The sequence below is a fragment of the Kogia breviceps genome, chromosome 5 (genome assembly GCF_026419965.1).
Source record: "Kogia breviceps isolate mKogBre1 chromosome 5, mKogBre1 haplotype 1, whole genome shotgun sequence".
In the NCBI taxonomy this organism is placed as follows: Eukaryota; Metazoa; Chordata; class Mammalia; order Artiodactyla; family Physeteridae; genus Kogia; species Kogia breviceps.
In genome coordinates, this window is record NC_081314.1 from 80,588,790 (window position 1) to 80,608,496 (window position 19,707).

Sequence of the window (19,707 nt, forward strand, 5' to 3'; positions counted from 1 at the left end):
AGTGACATGCCGGAATACTAAAGCTGTGTAAATAATCCTTTTTTTTTTAAAAAAAGGAAGATGTTAGGGGAAACTCCCAATGATCCTGAAACCAATTTGACAAAAGTCTAGAAGAAACTATCAAATAAATATTTTGTGAGAATTTTGGTTTACTTTATTGTATTTATTCTGCAATTCCTTTGCAAACGATTTGGGGTACATTTAGAAAATGCTGTAGGAATCCCAAGGGAACCCACAGAAATTGATCTCAAACAGATCTCATTTTCTTTCTTGATATAGTTACTAACCGGGTGCATTTAAGGCATGTTACAAACATGGAGAACAGCAAGGCTTTGCAGAGTCTCACACTGTATCTATGGAGGAAAGGGCTATGAAACTGGACTAGAAGATGCAGTGGCCCTTTGAAGGAGTGCCTGTTCAGGCTGATAGCTGTGTCACCGAAGGAAAACTTCCAGTGAAGCACCGCAGAGCCCTGCCTGAGCTGGTCAATATTTCAAATTGTTGAAATACTGATAGCAATAATAAATTAAATTTATTTTGATAGGCTGAAGAACTGGGCCTAAAAAAAAAAAAAGTAAAATTTGAGAGGAAAAATACATTAAAAGCTTTCATTTAAGTTAAAAAAAAAAAGTCAGTGTATTGGAAGCACATATCTTGAAAAGACAACCAGGGGCTTTTAAGGGAACACAAGCCTCAACAAGGCAGAAAAGGCCCCTATCTCCTGGGCTGTGCTGGGAGAGCGCCAGGGTCCTGGACACACAACTCCCAAGGGGTGTGTGTAAGCCAGCCGTGGCTAACTACAGCTCAGCCAGCAGGGGGCAACCAGGAGAGATACAATGTGTACCCAGAAAGCGGCGAGTACATCGGAGCTATGTTCCACAGAAAAGGGCTGACAATAAAGAGAAGTAGTTATCGAAGTTTTAGAGTCAGAGGGGACTGCAGAAATAACTTACACAATCTCAGCACTTTTCAGATAAAGGAAAAGAGGTCTGTGATGAAATTTTTCAAATATTTTTAAGGCTGCCAAATAAAAGGCAGCAGATTTGCTCTGTTTTTCAGAGAACCGAACCAGGACCAAAGGGTAGAAGGGTGGAGATCTTGGTTCAACACACTAATGAGATCCTGAGCTCCCTCCTCTCCCCAACCCTGCTTCTGGGCTCTGGAGATATTCTGGTAGAGGCTAGATGGCATCCTTCAGAGATGCCAAATCCTAGCCACCAACTTTTACCTGTCCTCCAGGTGTCACCTCATTGGGAAACCTTCCACAGGCAGCCTGAGAAAGCTAAGCATTCCTATCTCAGTGTTCTCTTCAAGCTGTAAGCTTCTCTCTGTCATAGAATGATCACATTATAGGATGGTTCTATTTCTATGGTTCTCCCCAACTAGCCCACTGATGGCAGGGATTGTTTCATCCTCAATGCCCAACACAATTTTTGGTGCACAGTAGGTGCTCACTAAATGTTTACCAAGTTGTATTGATAGTAGGTGCTCACTAAATGTTTATCAAGTATAAAATGTGAAAGGCCTCTGCATACAGCCAGCTGCAGAGTTGAGACCACCAGTGCAAATTACAATCAGCTTTTTCTCCTCTAGGCAGAATTTTCCTCCTTGAAGGCCATTTTCCTCAGCCTCAGCCTGGCCCCAACTTGTCCTAATGTGAACCCCATGGATTTATAGTTTGCTATTCCATTCCTTACCTGGGTTAATGATGCAGATTAATTTTCAGGTACCTTGAGAAAACTTTGGTTTTAATTATAGAGTCAGAAATTTAAAAGAAAGATCACAACTGTGGCCTGTTTTTTAGTCCCTTGTAGAGCGTATCTTTCTTGGTGACATTCCTAGTCCTCTCCAACATGGGTATGCCCACCCCAGGGGACACCCAAGATTATCCGTTGATAACAGAGAGAAATATTCTCTGTATATAAATAAGCATATGTATGCGCATATATATTATATGCACACATATTTGATCAAACCAATAAGAAAAGATACGACGTTTCCCCGGACTTTCATAGGGTACAGACACCGGAGTCTCACTCGGAACACATGGCAGGTGATGTGGTGGGCAGGGCACCTCAGGGACGGTGGAAGGACCACAATGCAGAGGGGCGGACTGGCTCATTTGTTCAGTTGCTTTCAGCATATTTCAAATTATTGCTGTTTTCATGTGCCCAGTTAAATGGACTTATCTATTATCTAGTTTTAACTAAACTACCCTTCACAAAAAGAAGTGGCTTAACACGGTTCCTCAAAGAAACTACAGTTTGAGGATAATACTAAACATGAAAGCACAAGAGAACTTTGAACTCTTTGGCTGCCACATGATGGGGTAAAGAAACAATGATAATCTAATCAGGTCTGTCAAGAAACCAGAACCAAAAAATAATTGAAAATTATCAAGAAGACTATTTGAAATATGGAACTATGACGTCTAATGAAAAAGTCAAACTTCACCCTAAGGGCACAATGAATTTTGAGATTATTAGTGAGAGTATAACATGTATATAATATATAAATTAATATGGATGCATATATAGGGGGTTGCAAGTTCAAAAATATTTTATGGAGAGAGTGTCTAATAAAAAGAGTTTGGAGACCACTGTCCTGTTCCTGCTTCTAAAAATATTTTTTTATTTCTTTCTGATCATTCTGATTAATTGTAGAAAAGGTGAAATGCATGGAGTTGTCAAAAACAGGAAGAAATTATCCATATTCTTACCACCACAAAATAAAATTATTTGCACTTGGTGCAGTGTCTCCTCCATTACAACTGTTTCCTATAACTTATCTTTCATAGGAGCCTGAACCTACAGGGAAAAAACTAAAGAGCATCATGTTCCGCTATGGGTCACTTCATCTAGTCTCCAGGGAGTCTAAGATGGAGTGTCAGGAATGCAGCTGTATCCTGGTTTCTGAACATTTGCCTAATACATCTGGGATAAGTTACACTCGCAGTGGGCATACCCCCTGACCCCATCCCAGGTATACTCTGCAAGCCATATAATTAAGTAAAACGAGACTGGTGCCACAACTCATGTGTTACCTTAATTTTAAAATTAATTAGCCCATGTCAGCCATCAGTGACATGGTTAAGGAGTCACACTTTGATTACCCAAATGTCAGGGGAGCAGGTCAGCTCTGGTTTTCAGTAATCCCTAGGAATTCCGAGTATGTCCATCAAATGCCTTCCTTTAGGAAAGGAAACCATAGCTGTAGGTCCTGCAGTGACAGCCTCTGCCCTGGCTTATATCAGCTCCAGCATGGCTCTCATTACAGAAACCACCCTCAGTTTCACACTCTGAATCTTCTCTACAAGTTTGCCCTTCATCCCCACAGTGAAACCCTAGCTGGTATTTGAAATAATCTCATCACCCTCAAAAATAACTTCTGACAATCTGACTTGAAGGAGAAATGTTCCATAGGTTTGGCAGGATTTCCATTTCTGTCTAAGATGAAAGTCAGCATTTCCCCAAGGTTTGGGCCACACCCGAAATGGGGAACAAGACCCCTTCTAAAACCTGGGTGCAGAACTAAATTTTCATCTCCCTCATTTGGTCTGTTTATTATTTTTATCTCCCTCATTTTATTAGACCCTCATACTACTTCCCTACCTCTGGTGTGCTGCATACCAAGCTGTCCAAGTTGTTATCAGGGTGGGAGGGGAGACATTTATACAAACAAAGGCTGAGAAACCCAAATCCTACAATTTAACTATCAAACTCTTCTACTGCAACGTTTAAATAGGATCCAATTTTAAAGTGTTTGATTTAAAACCAACTTAAAAAAAAAAGAGGGAATATCTTTTTACACATGCTTTGGATTGGAAATGGATTTTCCCAGAATTACCGCAGGCAAACACACTGGATTGATGCCCCTGGCTGATGTCAGAGGTACAGTTCAAGTGGCAAAGTGAAGCTAACTGACTCGTTCTGGAAATAAACCAGCAACCCAGACCTCAAAACCACAGCTGGTTCATCAAATAAAGCTTAAACATCCAAACCCTCAGGTTATTTCCTCCCCCTTAAGCATTTTTTGATGTGGACCTGGAATGACAGGAGAGTAGATAAAGAATACAACAGTCAAATCCCCACACCTGCTAACATAATTCTCCCATGGATATATTCACTCTTGGTGGGTGAAGACCGTGGGAGGGTCTGCAGCCAACACTGCTGCAACCAAACATTACCTCTGTTTATTTCGGTGAGTCTCACTCCCAACTACTGAAGAATAATAACTCACTCCCCCTCTTTCCTTTCTTTATTACCTTTGTCACCCCACTTTCATTCCTTTCTGCATACCAACATCTCTAATTTTCCACTGGCATTTTCATTGTTCTTTCAATATATGTTTTTTTTTTTTTTTTTTTTTTTTGTGGTACGCGGGCCTCTCACTGTTGTGGCCTCTCCCATTGCGGGGCACAGGCTCCGGACGCACAGGCTCAGCGGCCATGGCTCACGGGCCCAGCCGCTCCGCGGCATGTGGGATCTTCCCGGACCGGGGCACGAACCCGTATCCCCTGCATCGGCAGGCGGACTCTCAACCACTGCGCCACCAGGGAAGCCCTCAATATATGTTTTAATACTGTCTGCCACCTGAAATCCCTTTGAGTGTGGATTCAAGATAAATTATAAATAAGAAATATAAATAAATTTACTTGAAGTTATGGAATGAGTTGGAGGGATAATCGAGATCTAAATTTAAAGACTTATCTTTTCCTTTGTTTCAGAAACTGTCCAGAAATCACCTTTTAGAACGTGACATCTTTAAGCAAAAAAGCTGCAGTGGCTTCCAGGAAGTCAGGATAGCAGTGAAGAAGGGAAAGGTCATAAAAGAGTCAGGGATAGGAAGGATTGCTTTAGGACTGCTTTTTGTTTGTTTGTTTGTTTTTACATTTCTGATTCTCATTATAAACATTTTTGGTCTCAGGATTGAAGAGGAGGGCTTCTGTTGCCAGGACAGCTTTCTGGTCCTGCGTGGGATTGCGAATGACATTGGCATTGGGATACTGGAGCATACAACACTTGAAAAAATAATAATTTTCCTTCCAAACCAGTTCCACAGAAGTTTCCACAGATATTGTTGGGAAGATCAGTCCCAGACCCCCAGAAGTCCCAACTAGGAGGAGATGGTTGGAATGCAAAGTAAAGTTTTAATGAATAGTAGAGGGATAATTGGTTTTCCTTCACAACACACCAGCCAGGAGCAAAGAGAAGATACAGCTTTTAATTTAACCCTTTGCCATTCCTGAAAAGGACAAAGCGCCATAGGTGTTGAATACTCTTCACACCCCAGAAACCCTACTGGCCTGGCTTTAGTTACTGTCAAAGCAGAAGATAATAAAAGGTGGATATTATGTGGGGCAGACAGTATTAATAGGCATCACAAAGAGGACATAAATATACCAGAACAGCGGATTCTGACCTTCCCAGAATGAAGTGAGGAGTCAAGGAAATGAACCAGCAAATGTCCTTCACATATGCTTACTTTCTTAATAAGCAGAAAGCAAACTAAGGATTCGGGTCCTCCTTCCTGTGGCTCCTGACTTCCTGGCTGCTGTGTGAGTCCATCTAATCCCTGATCTACAGTTACCAGCTGAGGAGACCACCTAATTTTATCGCCTTCCTACTCAGGAAGTTATAGAATCCAACAAGTCTGCCTCGGTCACCAAACAGCCAACTCCACAGTCTTCCAGGAACCAAAGTGCCAAGTAGGAGTCCAACGCAAGCCAACAAAACCCTTCTCAATGGAGTAATCCCAGACAGACAGCGAGGAGAGGGGCTCTGCTTGGCAGCCTGGGTGAGGGGGACTGGAAGGACTCCAACACGGTGGAACGTGAACTTGCTGATTCCCAGAAACATATCAGGATGCATAATCCCCTCCAATCCCCTTAGGCGACTGCGCAGCAGTCCTTCCAGTTCCCGGGGCACTGCCCTCGGCCACCTCACCTGCCCAGCACCTCCTCCCCACCTGTACCTCAATGGTGTACTGCTCAAAGATGCGCAGCTGCAGGAAGATGTCCAGCTTGATCTTTCGCTCATGGAACAGCTCCTCCATCTGCACCTGGGCATCGTCAAGCTGCTGCAGCACCGACTCGATGTGGCTGATGGAGCTACTGTGGGGCGTCTTGTTGCTGGACACGGCCGAGTCCCTGTGGCAGAGCCGGGGAGAGAAGGGAGGGGCCTTGACATGTTCACAGTGACAGAGGAGCAGGGGGCCTTCCTCGTCTGAGTGAGGGGGACGGGAATCTACTGTGAGCCTGGCACTGTCTGCTTAGTAGGTGAGCCAAAGCTACTGTACCCTCTTTGGGGTTCACAGCACTATAGCTCTAAGGCTGGCTGCTGTCTTATTCCTCAGAGAGAATTATGACAGGATCAAATGAAATAATGCATGCAAAAGGGCTGCACAAATGTTACAGAAATAGAATGGTTCCACACATATATGTAGTCTAATATATACATATTTCAAGACACACATACACAAATACACATATCATGATACATAAGGGTAGATAAATTAAGGCATACGTAAAAAAAAAAATCCTTCCTAGTTTTACCTCACAGGATCATGGTTAAAATGAGATCATGGCTGCCAAAATTATTTGTCCCCTTTGTAAGTCCATGCCAAAGTTATGGGCTAGTGTTATTACACAGGCTTCAAGCTATAGTTAGGTAAGCATGGGGTCTGGAGGCTGCAAGCCTGGCTTAGGTCCCCCTCTGACACATATGGGCTGGTGACCTTGGGAAATCACCTCCCTGAGGCCCAGGTGCCTCCTGTAAAGTGGGCTTAATAATCCCTGCTCTACTCACGGCACAGTTTGCTGTTAAAGAAGATGGCATGTGTAACCGTGTTCTGTGACCAGCAACGTGCTGTACGAATGACTGTTAATCCTGAAAGGACAGTGACGTGTCAGGTGCTGATTGCAGATGGGTCCAGCTGTGGAGTAGAAGCTAGGGCACAAGAGGCTCAACAACCAACAAAGGCTTCAGAGAGGATGAGCCCAGAATTGGTTGTTAGAAGAAAAGGATGAGCTGAGTAGACGCTAGGGGTGGGCTTTCTGAGCAGAGAGGGTCTATACAACAGAAGCAAGGGGAGGTGGCATGCCATAGAGGGAACCAAGAGATAAACATATTGATCTGCTCAGACAAATTGATCTGCTCACCACAAGTGGTGGTGACACCTCCAGAGTACATTATAATAGGAAAACTGTGGAGTTCAAGAAGTTTAGATTCTACCGGGCCTTGACTGAGTAAGCTAGAGCCCTGAAACTTGAAATAAACAAGCACATTCATTATCTCATGATACCTTAGTTTCTGACACAGTTGAAGAAGTCAGAGGGGAAAATCATTAGTTTTGAATGGTCTCATCAGCAGCCTTTCTGAAAACCAGGTCCTTCTGGCCTGTGTTTGTCTCAGAAGCAATGGTATCTGAGCTCACACTGTTTCTAGATGGAGCACAAAGCCAGTTTGTCAAGAGCCTCCCTCTTTCAGTCATCTAGAGAGCTTCTGATTCCTCCCTTCTCACCCTGACCTATTTGGGCATGAAAGCCCACTACTGCACAGCTTCCCCCAACTACAGAAAGAACTCAGGAGGAGTACTCAACACTGTGCCTTATGCATTTGCTGAGGAGGGCGGATATGACTACTCTTTCTGACGGCTCCCCTCAGTCTTTCTCTATCACCCAGCTTCCAGAAGGAAGAGGATGATTTCTGGGCACTTTGTTCAGCGTCTCTGTCAGTGTCACATTCACTAGGAATCATAGAGGTGATATAAAAATCACCTTAGGTGCTTCGGTGATCAGTGCCACAGGAGTCGTGGAGGCCTAGGGAAGATGTGTGTGCTGGTATGTGTGAGACATCCTGCCAATGTCCACTAGGCATCGTTTGCTTTTTTTTCTTTGACTTGTCTTGATATCAGGGAGGGGAGTCCAGGCTAGCATCAGACTGGTGGGGGGACGAACAGTCGCCAGTGTTTCTTGTCACACGCCTGTGGTCCTCTCCAAAGTCCATGGAACTTAAACTTGTAGGACAGGCATCAGCAACCTCGTTGCCTTTACCATCACTGAGTAGCCTTCAGCCCTCAGGTATGGCGCAAGGTTGGAAGGGGATAAGAGCGAGTGGCACCTCCACAGACCCAGCCCCACAGAGAGGCTAGCCAAGCTTGTGAAAAGTATTTGGAGAGAAAATGCAAAAGCCATCACAGAATTCTAGAGATGACAAGCTCCTAGAGTGAACCCCTTAATCACACAGACAAAGCAGCTGAGGCCCAGAGAGGTTAAGTGGCTGCCTGCTATTTGGAATTTTCTTCAGAAGCAAGTAACAGTGGAGTTTCCTAGGTAGGCAGATAAAACTGTCACATATTATATATTCATGACGGTGAATTGGGGGAAGAAGGGAAAGAGGCTGTCTCATTGGTATGCAAAAGAGGACTCAGAACATCTCATGTGCATGTTTGGAATAGAAATGATTAATCCAACAGAAAAACATGCCAGGGCCATCTTAAGGTAAGCTATCATTGTTTATTTAATTGGACAACTGGTATGGGGTGGTGGGGAAGCCCTCTCCAACTGAAGTAATTCCCTCTGGCTCCAGAACTGTCCTGGGACTTGTTGATGAGATTATTTCTGTCCAGAGCTGGCAGAGGTCCCGGCATTCAGTGATTTGAGGATACAAACAAGTCCCCGCAGGCAGACATCATCAGTGCCATCAAATCCTATTTACACAGCACCTGGGCATAGAGCTGGTTGCTGAGGGCTTGCTCAAGGCCTCATGACACTTTACCTGAGGAGCCGATGCCCTTGACAGGGACAGGAAACTAGACACTGATGCCAATAGAAAGGAGGCAACGGTGTGGGTGATTCTAAATGAATATAAGGTATCAGGTAGGATTTTCTAAGATTCCTTCTTAGTTATTTTTGTTTAGGGCAATAGAGAAGGGGTTTTATTTTCTGGGTAGCAAAAAATGGTGGACAGGTCATATGTGGGTAAGTGGAGAGCACAGTGGGACACATCACACATCACACACTCCTTACATTCTCACAGGGTCAAAGGCAACCATTTGGGGTTACATTTCACCAACTGGAGCACTAGAAGTCAGAGGCAGCCTGAGAACAGATGCCAAATAACACTATATTCCATAATGGCTATTTCTCCACATGACCAACTATGCCATCATTCTTAATGAAGATACTATGTATTTAAATTTTTGTTGTATTTATATTACTTATTGATCGCTGAATAATGTCTTCAAATGATACGTAATGCTTTGAAACATCAGAGCTTTTCCATTGACTATTCCACTCTAAATTCAAGTTGGGTATGGTGCATGCATTTTTATATCTGACAGATGGAGAAACCAAAGCGCACACAAGACCACAAAGCTGGCTGCGGCTGAGCCAAGACCATAACATGGTGACTTATCTCGCGTCTAGTCCGAGGCATTTCCCACTGGAAAGCACCGCCCATGCTGACCTGGCCTCGTTGGGCTCCCCCAGGGAGGGAGGCGCTGACCTGAGCTGCTGGATAAGGTCTTCGCCCTCCTTGATGACGTTGAGTGTGGCATCCAGAGTAGCGGTCTGCTGCTGCTGGAACTGCTTGATCAGTTCCTGGACCGCATCCACAGAGTCTGCACAGACATCCTCCAGCATCTCCTTCTGAAGGTCTTCCATCCATGTCCACAGCTGCGGGGGAGAGAGCAGAGACTCCACTCAGGGCACATGGGAGAGGCCAGGGCTGGGGTTAAGGGCAAGAGAGTGGAACTGAGGTCACCCAACCTACCCTCAAACAGTCAGTGTGGTATCAGACTGTCCTTCTAATCAGCACCCCTATGGGTCAGTTTACATTTCTGTATTTATATTCACTACACATCTCTGTTAAGTTTACTCCCTTAGTGCTGGCATTCCTGAAGGACAGGAACCACCCTCAGCCTTACTTCCCAGTGGTTTAGGGAAACTGGGGTCTTAGAGCAGGAAGCTCACTCATTTTTGAGTGACTGGGAAGTAAAGGAAACTGGTGATGGACAAATATTATTTCATCTTTCATAAAGGACGGCTCTGCATACTTCCTCCAGGAAGCTAGATGTTGATTCCTGGAAATGTATCATGATTTTACAAATATGTAAGAAAGAATGTGACACTCAGTAAGAACCAAATGAAGATTAATTAAGAAAATATGTGCTATGCTAAATTATTTTGTTCTTTTCAGGATTGCTTGGTTGGTTAGAAAGTTGAATGCTAAAGATGTAGCTTATCTTAATTTCAATGTAACTATGAGACATTTCTCCCATGGTATTCAAGATGATGAAATGCAGTCAGGATGATATTACTGGTCAGACAACTTTAAACAAGCTAAGTATAGCATTTTGAATGGAATAAGTACTGAAAATGATGAGGAGTTGAATTACTGAAAACTCATTTATTAATAGCTCTTCCTCATACTGAAAATAGATCTCCAGTGGCCTGCCACAGTGCTCCACTTCTAACTACTCTCATTGAGCATTTTCATGAATTGTAGAGGGAAAGATGAGTCTGATGTTTGCTTAGAAACAAGGAATCTTCACTTGACTAGCAGGAAAGATAAGCTCATGGATCCACCAGGAGAAAAGCCAGTAGAGAGAAAAAATTCATAGAAGGAGCCAGAAGATGTGGATTGTGGCCTCTGTTCTTCCTATAACTTGTGGTGCCTTTGAGTAAATCACTATACCCTTTGCTCTCCAAGACTTTGTGTATAAAATAGGCTGGGGAGAGCATAAAATAAAATGGTTAGTTACCTTATGGTTCTAACATTCTGTAAGTCTCCCATGTTAAAAACATGGATAAATATTCACCTTAAGGGCTTCCCTGGTGGCGCAGTGGTTGAGAGTCCGCCTGCTGATGCAGGGGACGCGGGTTCGTGTCCCGGTCCGGGAAGATCCCACGTGCCGCAGAGCAGCTGGGCCCGTGAGCCATGGCCACTGAGCCTGCACGTCCGGAGCCTGTGCTCCGCAACAGGAGAGGCCACAACAGTGAGAAGCCCGCGTACCAAAAAAAAAAAAAAATTCACCTTAAGAATACTATTTCATCTTGTTGGTTCCCAGTATGATAAATCATGGTATGGCCTTTGGAACAAGGGATTAAAAAAGAGACAATAAAGAGAGACAAAAATAGTCTTCAGATCTTGGACAAGTTATTCTTTTTTCTTTAGAGAGGAAAGGCCCTAAGTATGGCAGAAGAGGTTGAGTTCACAAGATTAACAAGCCCTCGAGGTAGCAAATAATGGGGTATAAAGAATGTTCTTTTTGGACAGGCGAAAACCTCTCTGAGCCTCAGTTTCCTAATCTACAAAATGGGAAGAATAAGATTTGCCCTGCTCACTTAAAAGATTATGAGAAATAAATTATTTACTTATTATCAATGCTTTAAATAAACAAATAGCATTATCAATAAGCCTATAACATTGTGATGATAGCTATAAGGAATACGAATTATTATTATTCAGTGTTCCTGTCATTTAGTAGCTTGTGTCTGGTTGTAATTAATTCAGTTTATTTTCTTTACAAATAAGTTTTTGTTGTAAAACACAAAACAAGTTTTCCAGACCATTTAAAGCTGGGATACATATTCCTACAGGTATGAATGTATATATTTCAAACCAGTATGAAATTAGGAAGTTCAGGATATTGGTCACTATAACTTAAAATTACTTCAGACTTTCTGGCTGTCATTTTGCCTAGAGCAAAACCATTTTCTAGATGTGCTGAAGTCCTTGGGTATGAGATAACGGAATCTCTGAAAAATTATTGTATAGAGAGGCAATATAGCATAGTGGTTAAGAGTTTCAGACCCCACACAACATTGTAAATCAACTATACTTCAATTAAAAGAAGAAAGAAAGAAAGAAAGAAAGAAAGAAAGAAAGAAAGAAAGAAAGCAAGCAAGCAAAGAAGGAAGAAAGAAGGAAATAATGAAAGGGTTTCAAACCCCAGTTCTACCACATATTTCCCACATAACCTTGAGTAAGTAACCTACCATCTTTGCACCTCAGTTTCCCTTGTCAATAAAATGGGAACAGTAATAGTTCTTACACCCACAGAGTTGTAAAGATTACTAATAAGTTGATATATATGTGTGTGTTATCTGTGTGCATATACACACAAATAAGTGAGATATATGTGTGTGTATGCAGATATATATACCAATAAATATATATACATATGTATTTATTTGTACACACACACACAGACATCCGCACACAGATGTATTATATCACTTAGAAACAGTGCCTGGCATATAGTAAGTGCTATGCAAGTGCTAGATATTATTATATTGAAAAGATATTTTTCATGCAAGCCACCTCTAGTTCCCACTAGAAGACAGAGAGAAAGTTTGAAATACTCCTTCATTTTGAAATTGGCAAAAGATCAATACTGGATTTGATCTTTCAATATGCTAGGATGAGCTGGGCCCCTCTTTTCTGTCTGTTTTTGCAGCTTTGTCCTGGGATATAGAAAGAAAGCCTAGAGACTGAAAAGTCTAGATATTTCTTTTAAAAAAAAAAGCAAGAAAAGAAAAGACTATGTGAAGAGAGAGAGATTAAAATTGTGGACAGGAAGCAGGGCACTTAAGGAAAATAAACTCAGTGTGTCAACGGAGGACAGGCACTGAGATGCAAGACTGCTCAGGATGGAGCTGGCACTCCCGTTACAGGAATAAGAGACAGAGGACAGAGGCTTACAGATATCTTGAGGATTTTATTTTATTTAGGATAATTTTATTCTCAGTACCATCCTTAAGCTATTTTAATGGCTTCACAGCTTGGAGTTCCTTTTTCCCCCCCTCTTTAACAAAAACTTGAACACCTCTGGTGTAGGTCTAGGGAAGAAAGTCAGCATCGTTCCCTTCTGAGGAAATCCACCATGACTCATGAAACTCCCTCCGCCTGGTGGTCATGCAGCTAAATTGTAGGGACAGTCAAAGATCAAACTTGCCAAAGATGAGGTGTCAGTGTTACAAACAAAAAGACTAGAGAAAGATTGGGTACGTCGATAATACACTGACCTCAGGAGTCAATATCATTTAAAAACTGTGTCCTCCCCACCAAAATTCTCTGATTAATGAATTGAAGTTGATTTCTCAGATTTCTGGCCATATAGTCTACTATATTATAAAGAAACTCTTGTCTAAGGTAGATTAAAACCTACTGCTAAGGAAAATCAGCTAAGAGATAAACAATCAAGTACAACATTAGATGCCGCTCAGCCCAGTGGTCATCAGCCTGATAAGGAAAGGAAGGGGCCAGTCTACCTTCAAGAGGATAAAATGTCAAATAAAATTGCTAGGGAATTTGACTCAGAGAAAGGGAAGGGAATTACAGCACCATAGACAAAGGGTTAGTGACATCTTTCTCTATTTTTCCTTCTGTAAAAACAAAACAAAACAACCCAGAGAGAAAGGAGTTGTTGAATGGAATTGATATTTACTGGAAATGATTCTTGATTCTTCCCTTGTCTGGCTAGTTCCATACTCATGGGAAAACTACTTTACTTCAATTACTTCATACTTAAAGTGCATGTGCATTACTGTGTGTGTAGGTGTGTGTTTGTGATTTATCTCACTTATCTCTAAAATCCCTTCCAACTCTAACATGCTATGGTTTCTCTTCAGAAACTGAGGTAAAGAAGAGGGTAGTAATAGAAATGATTCTCTAAACTGAAAAACTACAATCACGGCTTTCACACTAAGACACCAAAAGTTAGCAACGGTTCAAGGATAATTGCACCACCAAGTTACTTTTACCACCTGGAAAGCTTGAGTAGGGAGCCACAGGGAATGCCCAGAAACATGCACACAGTCGCCCCCTGGTGTCAACAAGCTTAAATTGCACGCTCATAACTGTTGTAAGCACCTCTGAAGCACAAAGTGAACGAACGTAAACGTCAGTGTTACTAAACTACGAGTAAGGATCCATATTCCATTCCTTGGGCTGTAACTTTTATATTGTCTAAATTTCCTGTAGGTTTCCTTCTGTGTATGTGTCTATCTGACTTATCCTTGAAGAGCATACCTAGACTGCTTCGAAAGGAATACAAATCAGAGAGCCACGTCTATTATTATTATACTCATTATCAGGAGCCATTGAGACTGAGTCAGAATGATCTCACACTTCAAGCTATCACAAGGCATTGCCAGAACAAGGTGAAATCATGGAGTGAGTGAGGCAGCTTGGGAGCAGCTGCCACGTTTCTTCCTACTGTCTTCCATTTCCTCTCTCTCTCCTAGGATAATCCTCTTAACCCTCTGCTTATCTAGAGTCTAACATATTAGCACTGCACCTTTGCCATCAACCCACCTGCTCCCCAGAAAGAACCTCCTGTTTCACCCATTTCCAGACCCTCTCTTCTTTTTAATTTTTTCTACCGAATAGGGAAACATAATATTTACTTCCCAACCTGTTTTATGAGACAAGCATAACTTTGATCCCCAAATCTGACATGGACATTACAAAAAGGGAAAATTATAGATGGAGCCAACATAAAAATAGGATTGTCAGACCCTCTCTTCTTGATCAAACACACCTGTACGAGGACCATTCTTTCAGGGTTCTGCTCTCTGCTTGGCAATAACTATTTGTTCCATGCTGATATATACACTCAGATGGCTTTATGTGCCCTTTCTCTCAGAGAACACATGTAATTGTGGCCAAAAATACCTACATCCAAAAGAATGAGCCTAATTTGAGAATTTCTAGAACTTTGGCAGGGGGACAGTTAAGGCAGCCTTTCAAAGCCCTACATAAGGTGAGCTCTAAGGCTGAAACCAGTGAGTTCAGGAAGGGCCAGTGCATGGACCCCATTCTGCTTGCATAGTGGGGAGCCTGAGAAAAGGGCAACTGAAAAGGGCAGGAAGGGAGGGACAAGGAAGGGAGAAACTAGGAAGTTTGTTGAAACAATGAGGCTCAGGGATGACTGGTTAAGGAAAGAGGTAATTTTACACCATCACCTTCTCCTGCTGATTGGCTGTACCATTTGCACGGCTCTGGTAGCCATTGTGCTGATACAACTGATTGACCCCCAGAGATGCAGAAAGGAGCACCAATTTCACAGGATGAATCTCCCCTCCCTTATTCTGAAGAAATCATTTTTCTTTGGCATTGACTACCAGCTTTTATTTCTTAAATAAACACCATATCAGTTTAGCAACTGAAATAGAGGATGAAGCTGTTTTGTTCTTGAGGCCATTATGTCTTTTGAAGACTGATTTAGTTTTGGTTCTACAGTGGGTGAGCAGAGAAACATGTATATATGTGAGTGTCTGTGGCATTTGTGGTATGCGTGTGTGTACCTAGTTGAGCAGGAAATAGCATGAAAGAATGATTTCACAGGGTTATAAACAAATGGAAATGGGCATTTAGTTAAACTACCTAATAAAGAGCTGAGGTTGATTATCTTGGCCACATTCCTTAGTTAATTTAACTCTCATATTATGATTGCAAAAATATCTAAAAATGGATATTTGCAAAACCCAGCAACTGCAGCATTTCCATGGAAACACAGCAAGGAGAGAGAATTCTGTCTGGACAATCTCTGCAGAGCAGATGACACTTGCTACAAATGCCTTTTCCCTGGACAAAGAAAATGAGGACTTGGGTAAATTCTTCTCCCTATATCCTCCCCTAGCTCTCCAGACCAGCAAAGAGCCAGCTGGCCTCTTGTCCCCAGGCAAAAAGAAGATATTTGAAAGTTCAGCACAATTTGTATTAATAGCTGAGGTTCTGGATACTCAAGAAGGTCCCAAGCACGTTTGTCTCTTCTCTTTATTATGTAGCTCTTCTCTCTAAGTAGGGATGGGAAGTTTTTTTTTTATAAAATAACATTTACTGAGATTGTTCCTGATTTTCAATTGAAAATATCATTGAAGAAAACTTATAAAACAAATAAAATATGCAAAGGAAAATTAAATCACCCATAACATGCTTAGCTTCTTTGTATACCGCTTTCTAGTCTTTATTCTATGTGTGTGATCAAAATTGAGGCCATGATGGATATACAGTTTTTTATATGTTATACCGCAAGCCCTCTCTCATGCCATTAATTATCTTTGACAGTGTGATTTATAATAACTGTATAATATTTCACTCCATAGATTTACTATGATTTGTTTAATGAGTCATTTAACAGGGAATATTTAGATGGTTTCTAATTTATTCAAGGTTATTAATAACAGTGCAATGAAGTGGTTAGAAGGCTTTAACCCTCCAGACTCCTTTAGTCACCAATAATTCACAAAGCAGGCAAACAGAATCAAGCAGACTCTTCAATCTGCAGAAGAAATGAGCTTGGAGGATATCTTCTTCCTATCTATCTTCCTTCGGTTTCCTCTCTGATCCTAATTAGCAAAACATCTTTAGCAAAACTGAGCAGAAGATTATCCTTCCATTCACTCTATTTACTGTAAGAGAGAAAAACATCCATAGCAACTTGAAATTCCCTCACAGACTTGTAGACTAGTAAACTCGGCTACTAATCTTGCCTTGAGTACAAATGCCAGAAGTTTGCCTATAGAGTCAAGAGGAAGGAGTCAAGAGTTAACAGACCCGGATCAGATAGGACCCACACTTAGCAAGGTTTGAGAGGTGGCGTGTCCTGAGAGGTATTAAACAGAATTGGGAGAGAGCAAACTACAGGACTTCCTTCTCCATTAGCCCATCCAAGGATGCTGACTTTTGCCCTAATAATCCATTTCTGCCTGCCATACAGGCTCTAGAGGAAAAGCCCCACAGGCAATTCAGATTCCCCACCTGCCCTCCTCTGTTTTCACTGTCTGTAGAGTTCAAGTCAAAGAACTGGAGTAGATGAACTATGTGATTGAACGGGCTTCCCCTGCCTTTTTAAATTTTATTTTATTTTATTTTATTTTTTAGGAGAAACGACTAACTTCTCATTGTCAAGTAAACCTATTCAATATTTATTCAGCATCACGATGTATCTGACACAGCAGCAGAAATATACAGTAGGATCTGTATCTACACATCTAAACCCACGTGTGTACGCTCCACATGAGCACCTCCAATTTAACGAGGAAGCTCCAATCACCTCAGTGAGATCCCAGCATCTTGAAGAGGTATGCACACAGTGCTCCTGTCCCATCTGGGTGGGAAGTTGGAAGCCCCAGGGAAGAACTTCAAGGAAAAATGAAGCCTGAGTTGAGTCCTCAAGTTCCTTATTAACCCTGCATTAGAGATCCTCTAAGAATAAACTTGGGGGGCAGTTTTCTTCTAGGAAAAAAATGGGTATTAGTATTGTACTACTCAATTTTGTAATAGTCATCATCCTAATTATCACAAAGTAACAGAGAGTAAGTAATTTTCCCAAAGGCACACAGCATGCTCAATGAGGTTCTAGATCTGGAAATCAGACCTCCCTGGCATCTAAGATCTTGCTGTACTTAACAGGTGTGTGTATAACACATATGCCTAAGTGTGTACATACATACACATGTCTTATTCTCTACTCTGCCTTATTCTCTATTCTGCTTATTCTCTAGTCTGCCTCAGACAGACTAGTTGGGGGATGGGAAGGTAGCTGAGAGAAAACATGCAGACATAAAGTCCTGTGGGATGGCCCCTGTGAGCATCCCCTCTACGATAGCCACTCAAAATGATGCTTTCCTTTCCATCCTGAAAAAAAAGTCAGAGTCTCTATGATCTGAGAGTTGCAGACCTCTTGAATAGAAAGAGCCTCACAATCATACATCCCTTTGCACCTAGGCAGGACTGCTCCTAATTTCTCTCATATTTTGAGGTCCCGAAGAAAAGAGACTATGCTACTTCCTGACAGCCTCCTGTCTGAATGAATTCCCTGGTGGAGAAAAGTCCTCCAAGTCTCTGTTTCCTGGCCTTTATATGAAAGGCAAATGAGAAAAAGCATGGGCTTTGGAGTCAGATTTGGGATCAGTCCCGACATTTACGACATCCTCACTACAAGACCCTGGGCAAATTAATAATTTCTCTGATCTTTAAAATTAGAATAAAAAATGACAATTCTCATGGCTATCGACTAGGCAGATAGTCAAGCGCACTGTAGGGGCCCATCCATTTTAGTTCCCTCTCCCTTTCTTCACCTGCTCCCAGTATCATGCTTCTCCCGTTGGTACTATTTGATAGGAATGTGGTTGTATACACTGAGCCACGGTGGGTAAACAAGTCTCAGGTTTAAATAGGACCCCAGGCTTAGCAAGCTTTGAAAGCTCTCTGGGAAAACCATGGTTAATAACTGCATCCCCGACTATTCCTGTGTGCCACATCCCCAGCCCTGGGAACACTTTGCTTTTCTCAGCTAAGAGCTACCCTCCCCATCAAGCCCCTGCTTTGGGGTTTGAAAAGGTAACGAGGAAAAAGATGAGCAAGGAGAAGAAAGAAGAGCAGAGGACAGGACGAGGTACAAGAGGGAAAAAGGAGGACAGAATGTGTGGTAGCAGGTAAGAGCATGAGTGCAGAGTTTAGGGAGATGGGTCCAGGCTCTGCTGCACTGGCAGCTCTGTAACCTTAGACAAGTTCTTTTCTGGGCCTTAGTTTCCCCATTTGAAAATATGTTCAATAAAGTCTGGATCATGAGATTCTCATGAGGATTACGCGAGATGATGTAAGTGCCTAACAACTAGTAGGTACTCGATTAGAAAAAACTACTACCTAATATACATTGAGTGCTTACAATAAACCAAATCTTTAGGCTAGGTAAATCACCTGTATCACCTCAGGCTTAATTTATTATTATTATTAATTATTATTATCAGCATCAAATAAAGAAGAAGAGGAGGAGAAGAGAAAGAAAGGAATCTTGAATTCACATTGGAACCATCAGGGGCCTTAGGGCCATTGAGTCTGACAGCATAATTTTATAGATGAGGCAACCCAAGGCCAGAGACACAGTGATTTGCACAAGCTCACAGGGTTCTAGAGCAGCAGGATCTGGACTGGATCCCAGCCTCCTAGTTTCATGTACAGAAGGTGGGAGATGCCGCTAGAAAGGGTTCCTGGGAGCCTCAGTCACCTTTTCAAGAGTGGCACTTCCATGGAAACTAACCTCATCCATCACCTCCCTTGGCAGCCAATACCCTCACAGCCCTCACAAGGAACATGACTTCTGTTCATTCATGCTCCATTCTCTCACCCACAGGCTCATAATTAAAAGAGAATACACATGCCTTTGGTTTCTGAGACCATTATTAAGAACTGCGTGAGCCACAAGCAAGCAGACAGCCAGGCAGGAAAACCTGGATTAAAGCTAATCCCCTTGGCTTTACAGACACTCATCAGAGAGTGGTCGTAGGTCCCACAGAGAGGAAGCAGAGCCAGCTTCACGGGGCTCCCCAGCCCTTCATCTGCCCCGGGGAATCGCAGTTTAGAAAACATTATCTTTTCATGTTTATCTCTGATAGGCACTGCAGTAATTTGCATTCATTCCCACAAAGTGTCAGAAAAGCCTGTGAAGGAGTAACAACCAGGCTTCTTAATGCATTTCAAATATCAAAAATCAACTTAATTAACTAGGGTACAATCCAACTTTAATTAATACTCCATTAAAATGAATTCCTGGGGGGAACACAAGCAGGCACACACATAATGAGTTCATCTGCTATTACAGAATATGCCAAACGTGCCTCCTCACTGGCCACTTACTCAATCTCAGAGTGCCCCGTGTTAATCAGAACCGAAGAGCAACCGCACGTTTACAACC

General features: G+C 42.3%; 1 protein-coding gene across 25 annotated transcripts in view; it reads right to left on the minus strand.

Moving 5' to 3' along the window:
• The window catches only part of KALRN (kalirin RhoGEF kinase), a 654,958-nt gene that overhangs the window by 296,871 nt on the left and 338,380 nt on the right, over positions 1 to 19,707 (minus strand). For 20 of the 25 annotated variants that reach the window (XM_067034409.1, XM_067034405.1, XM_059064323.2 and 17 more), the window contains 2 exons: positions 9,468 to 9,676; positions 5,974 to 6,148 (listed from right to left, as the gene is read on the minus strand). In XM_067034409.1, coding sequence (XP_066890510.1) covers positions 5,974 to 6,148; positions 9,468 to 9,676 — 384 coding nt within the window. The remainder of the gene's footprint in view (positions 1 to 5,973; positions 6,149 to 9,467; positions 9,677 to 19,707) is intronic. The other 5 variants (XM_067034412.1, XM_067034411.1, XM_067034423.1 and 2 more) reach the window with 1 other exon arrangement.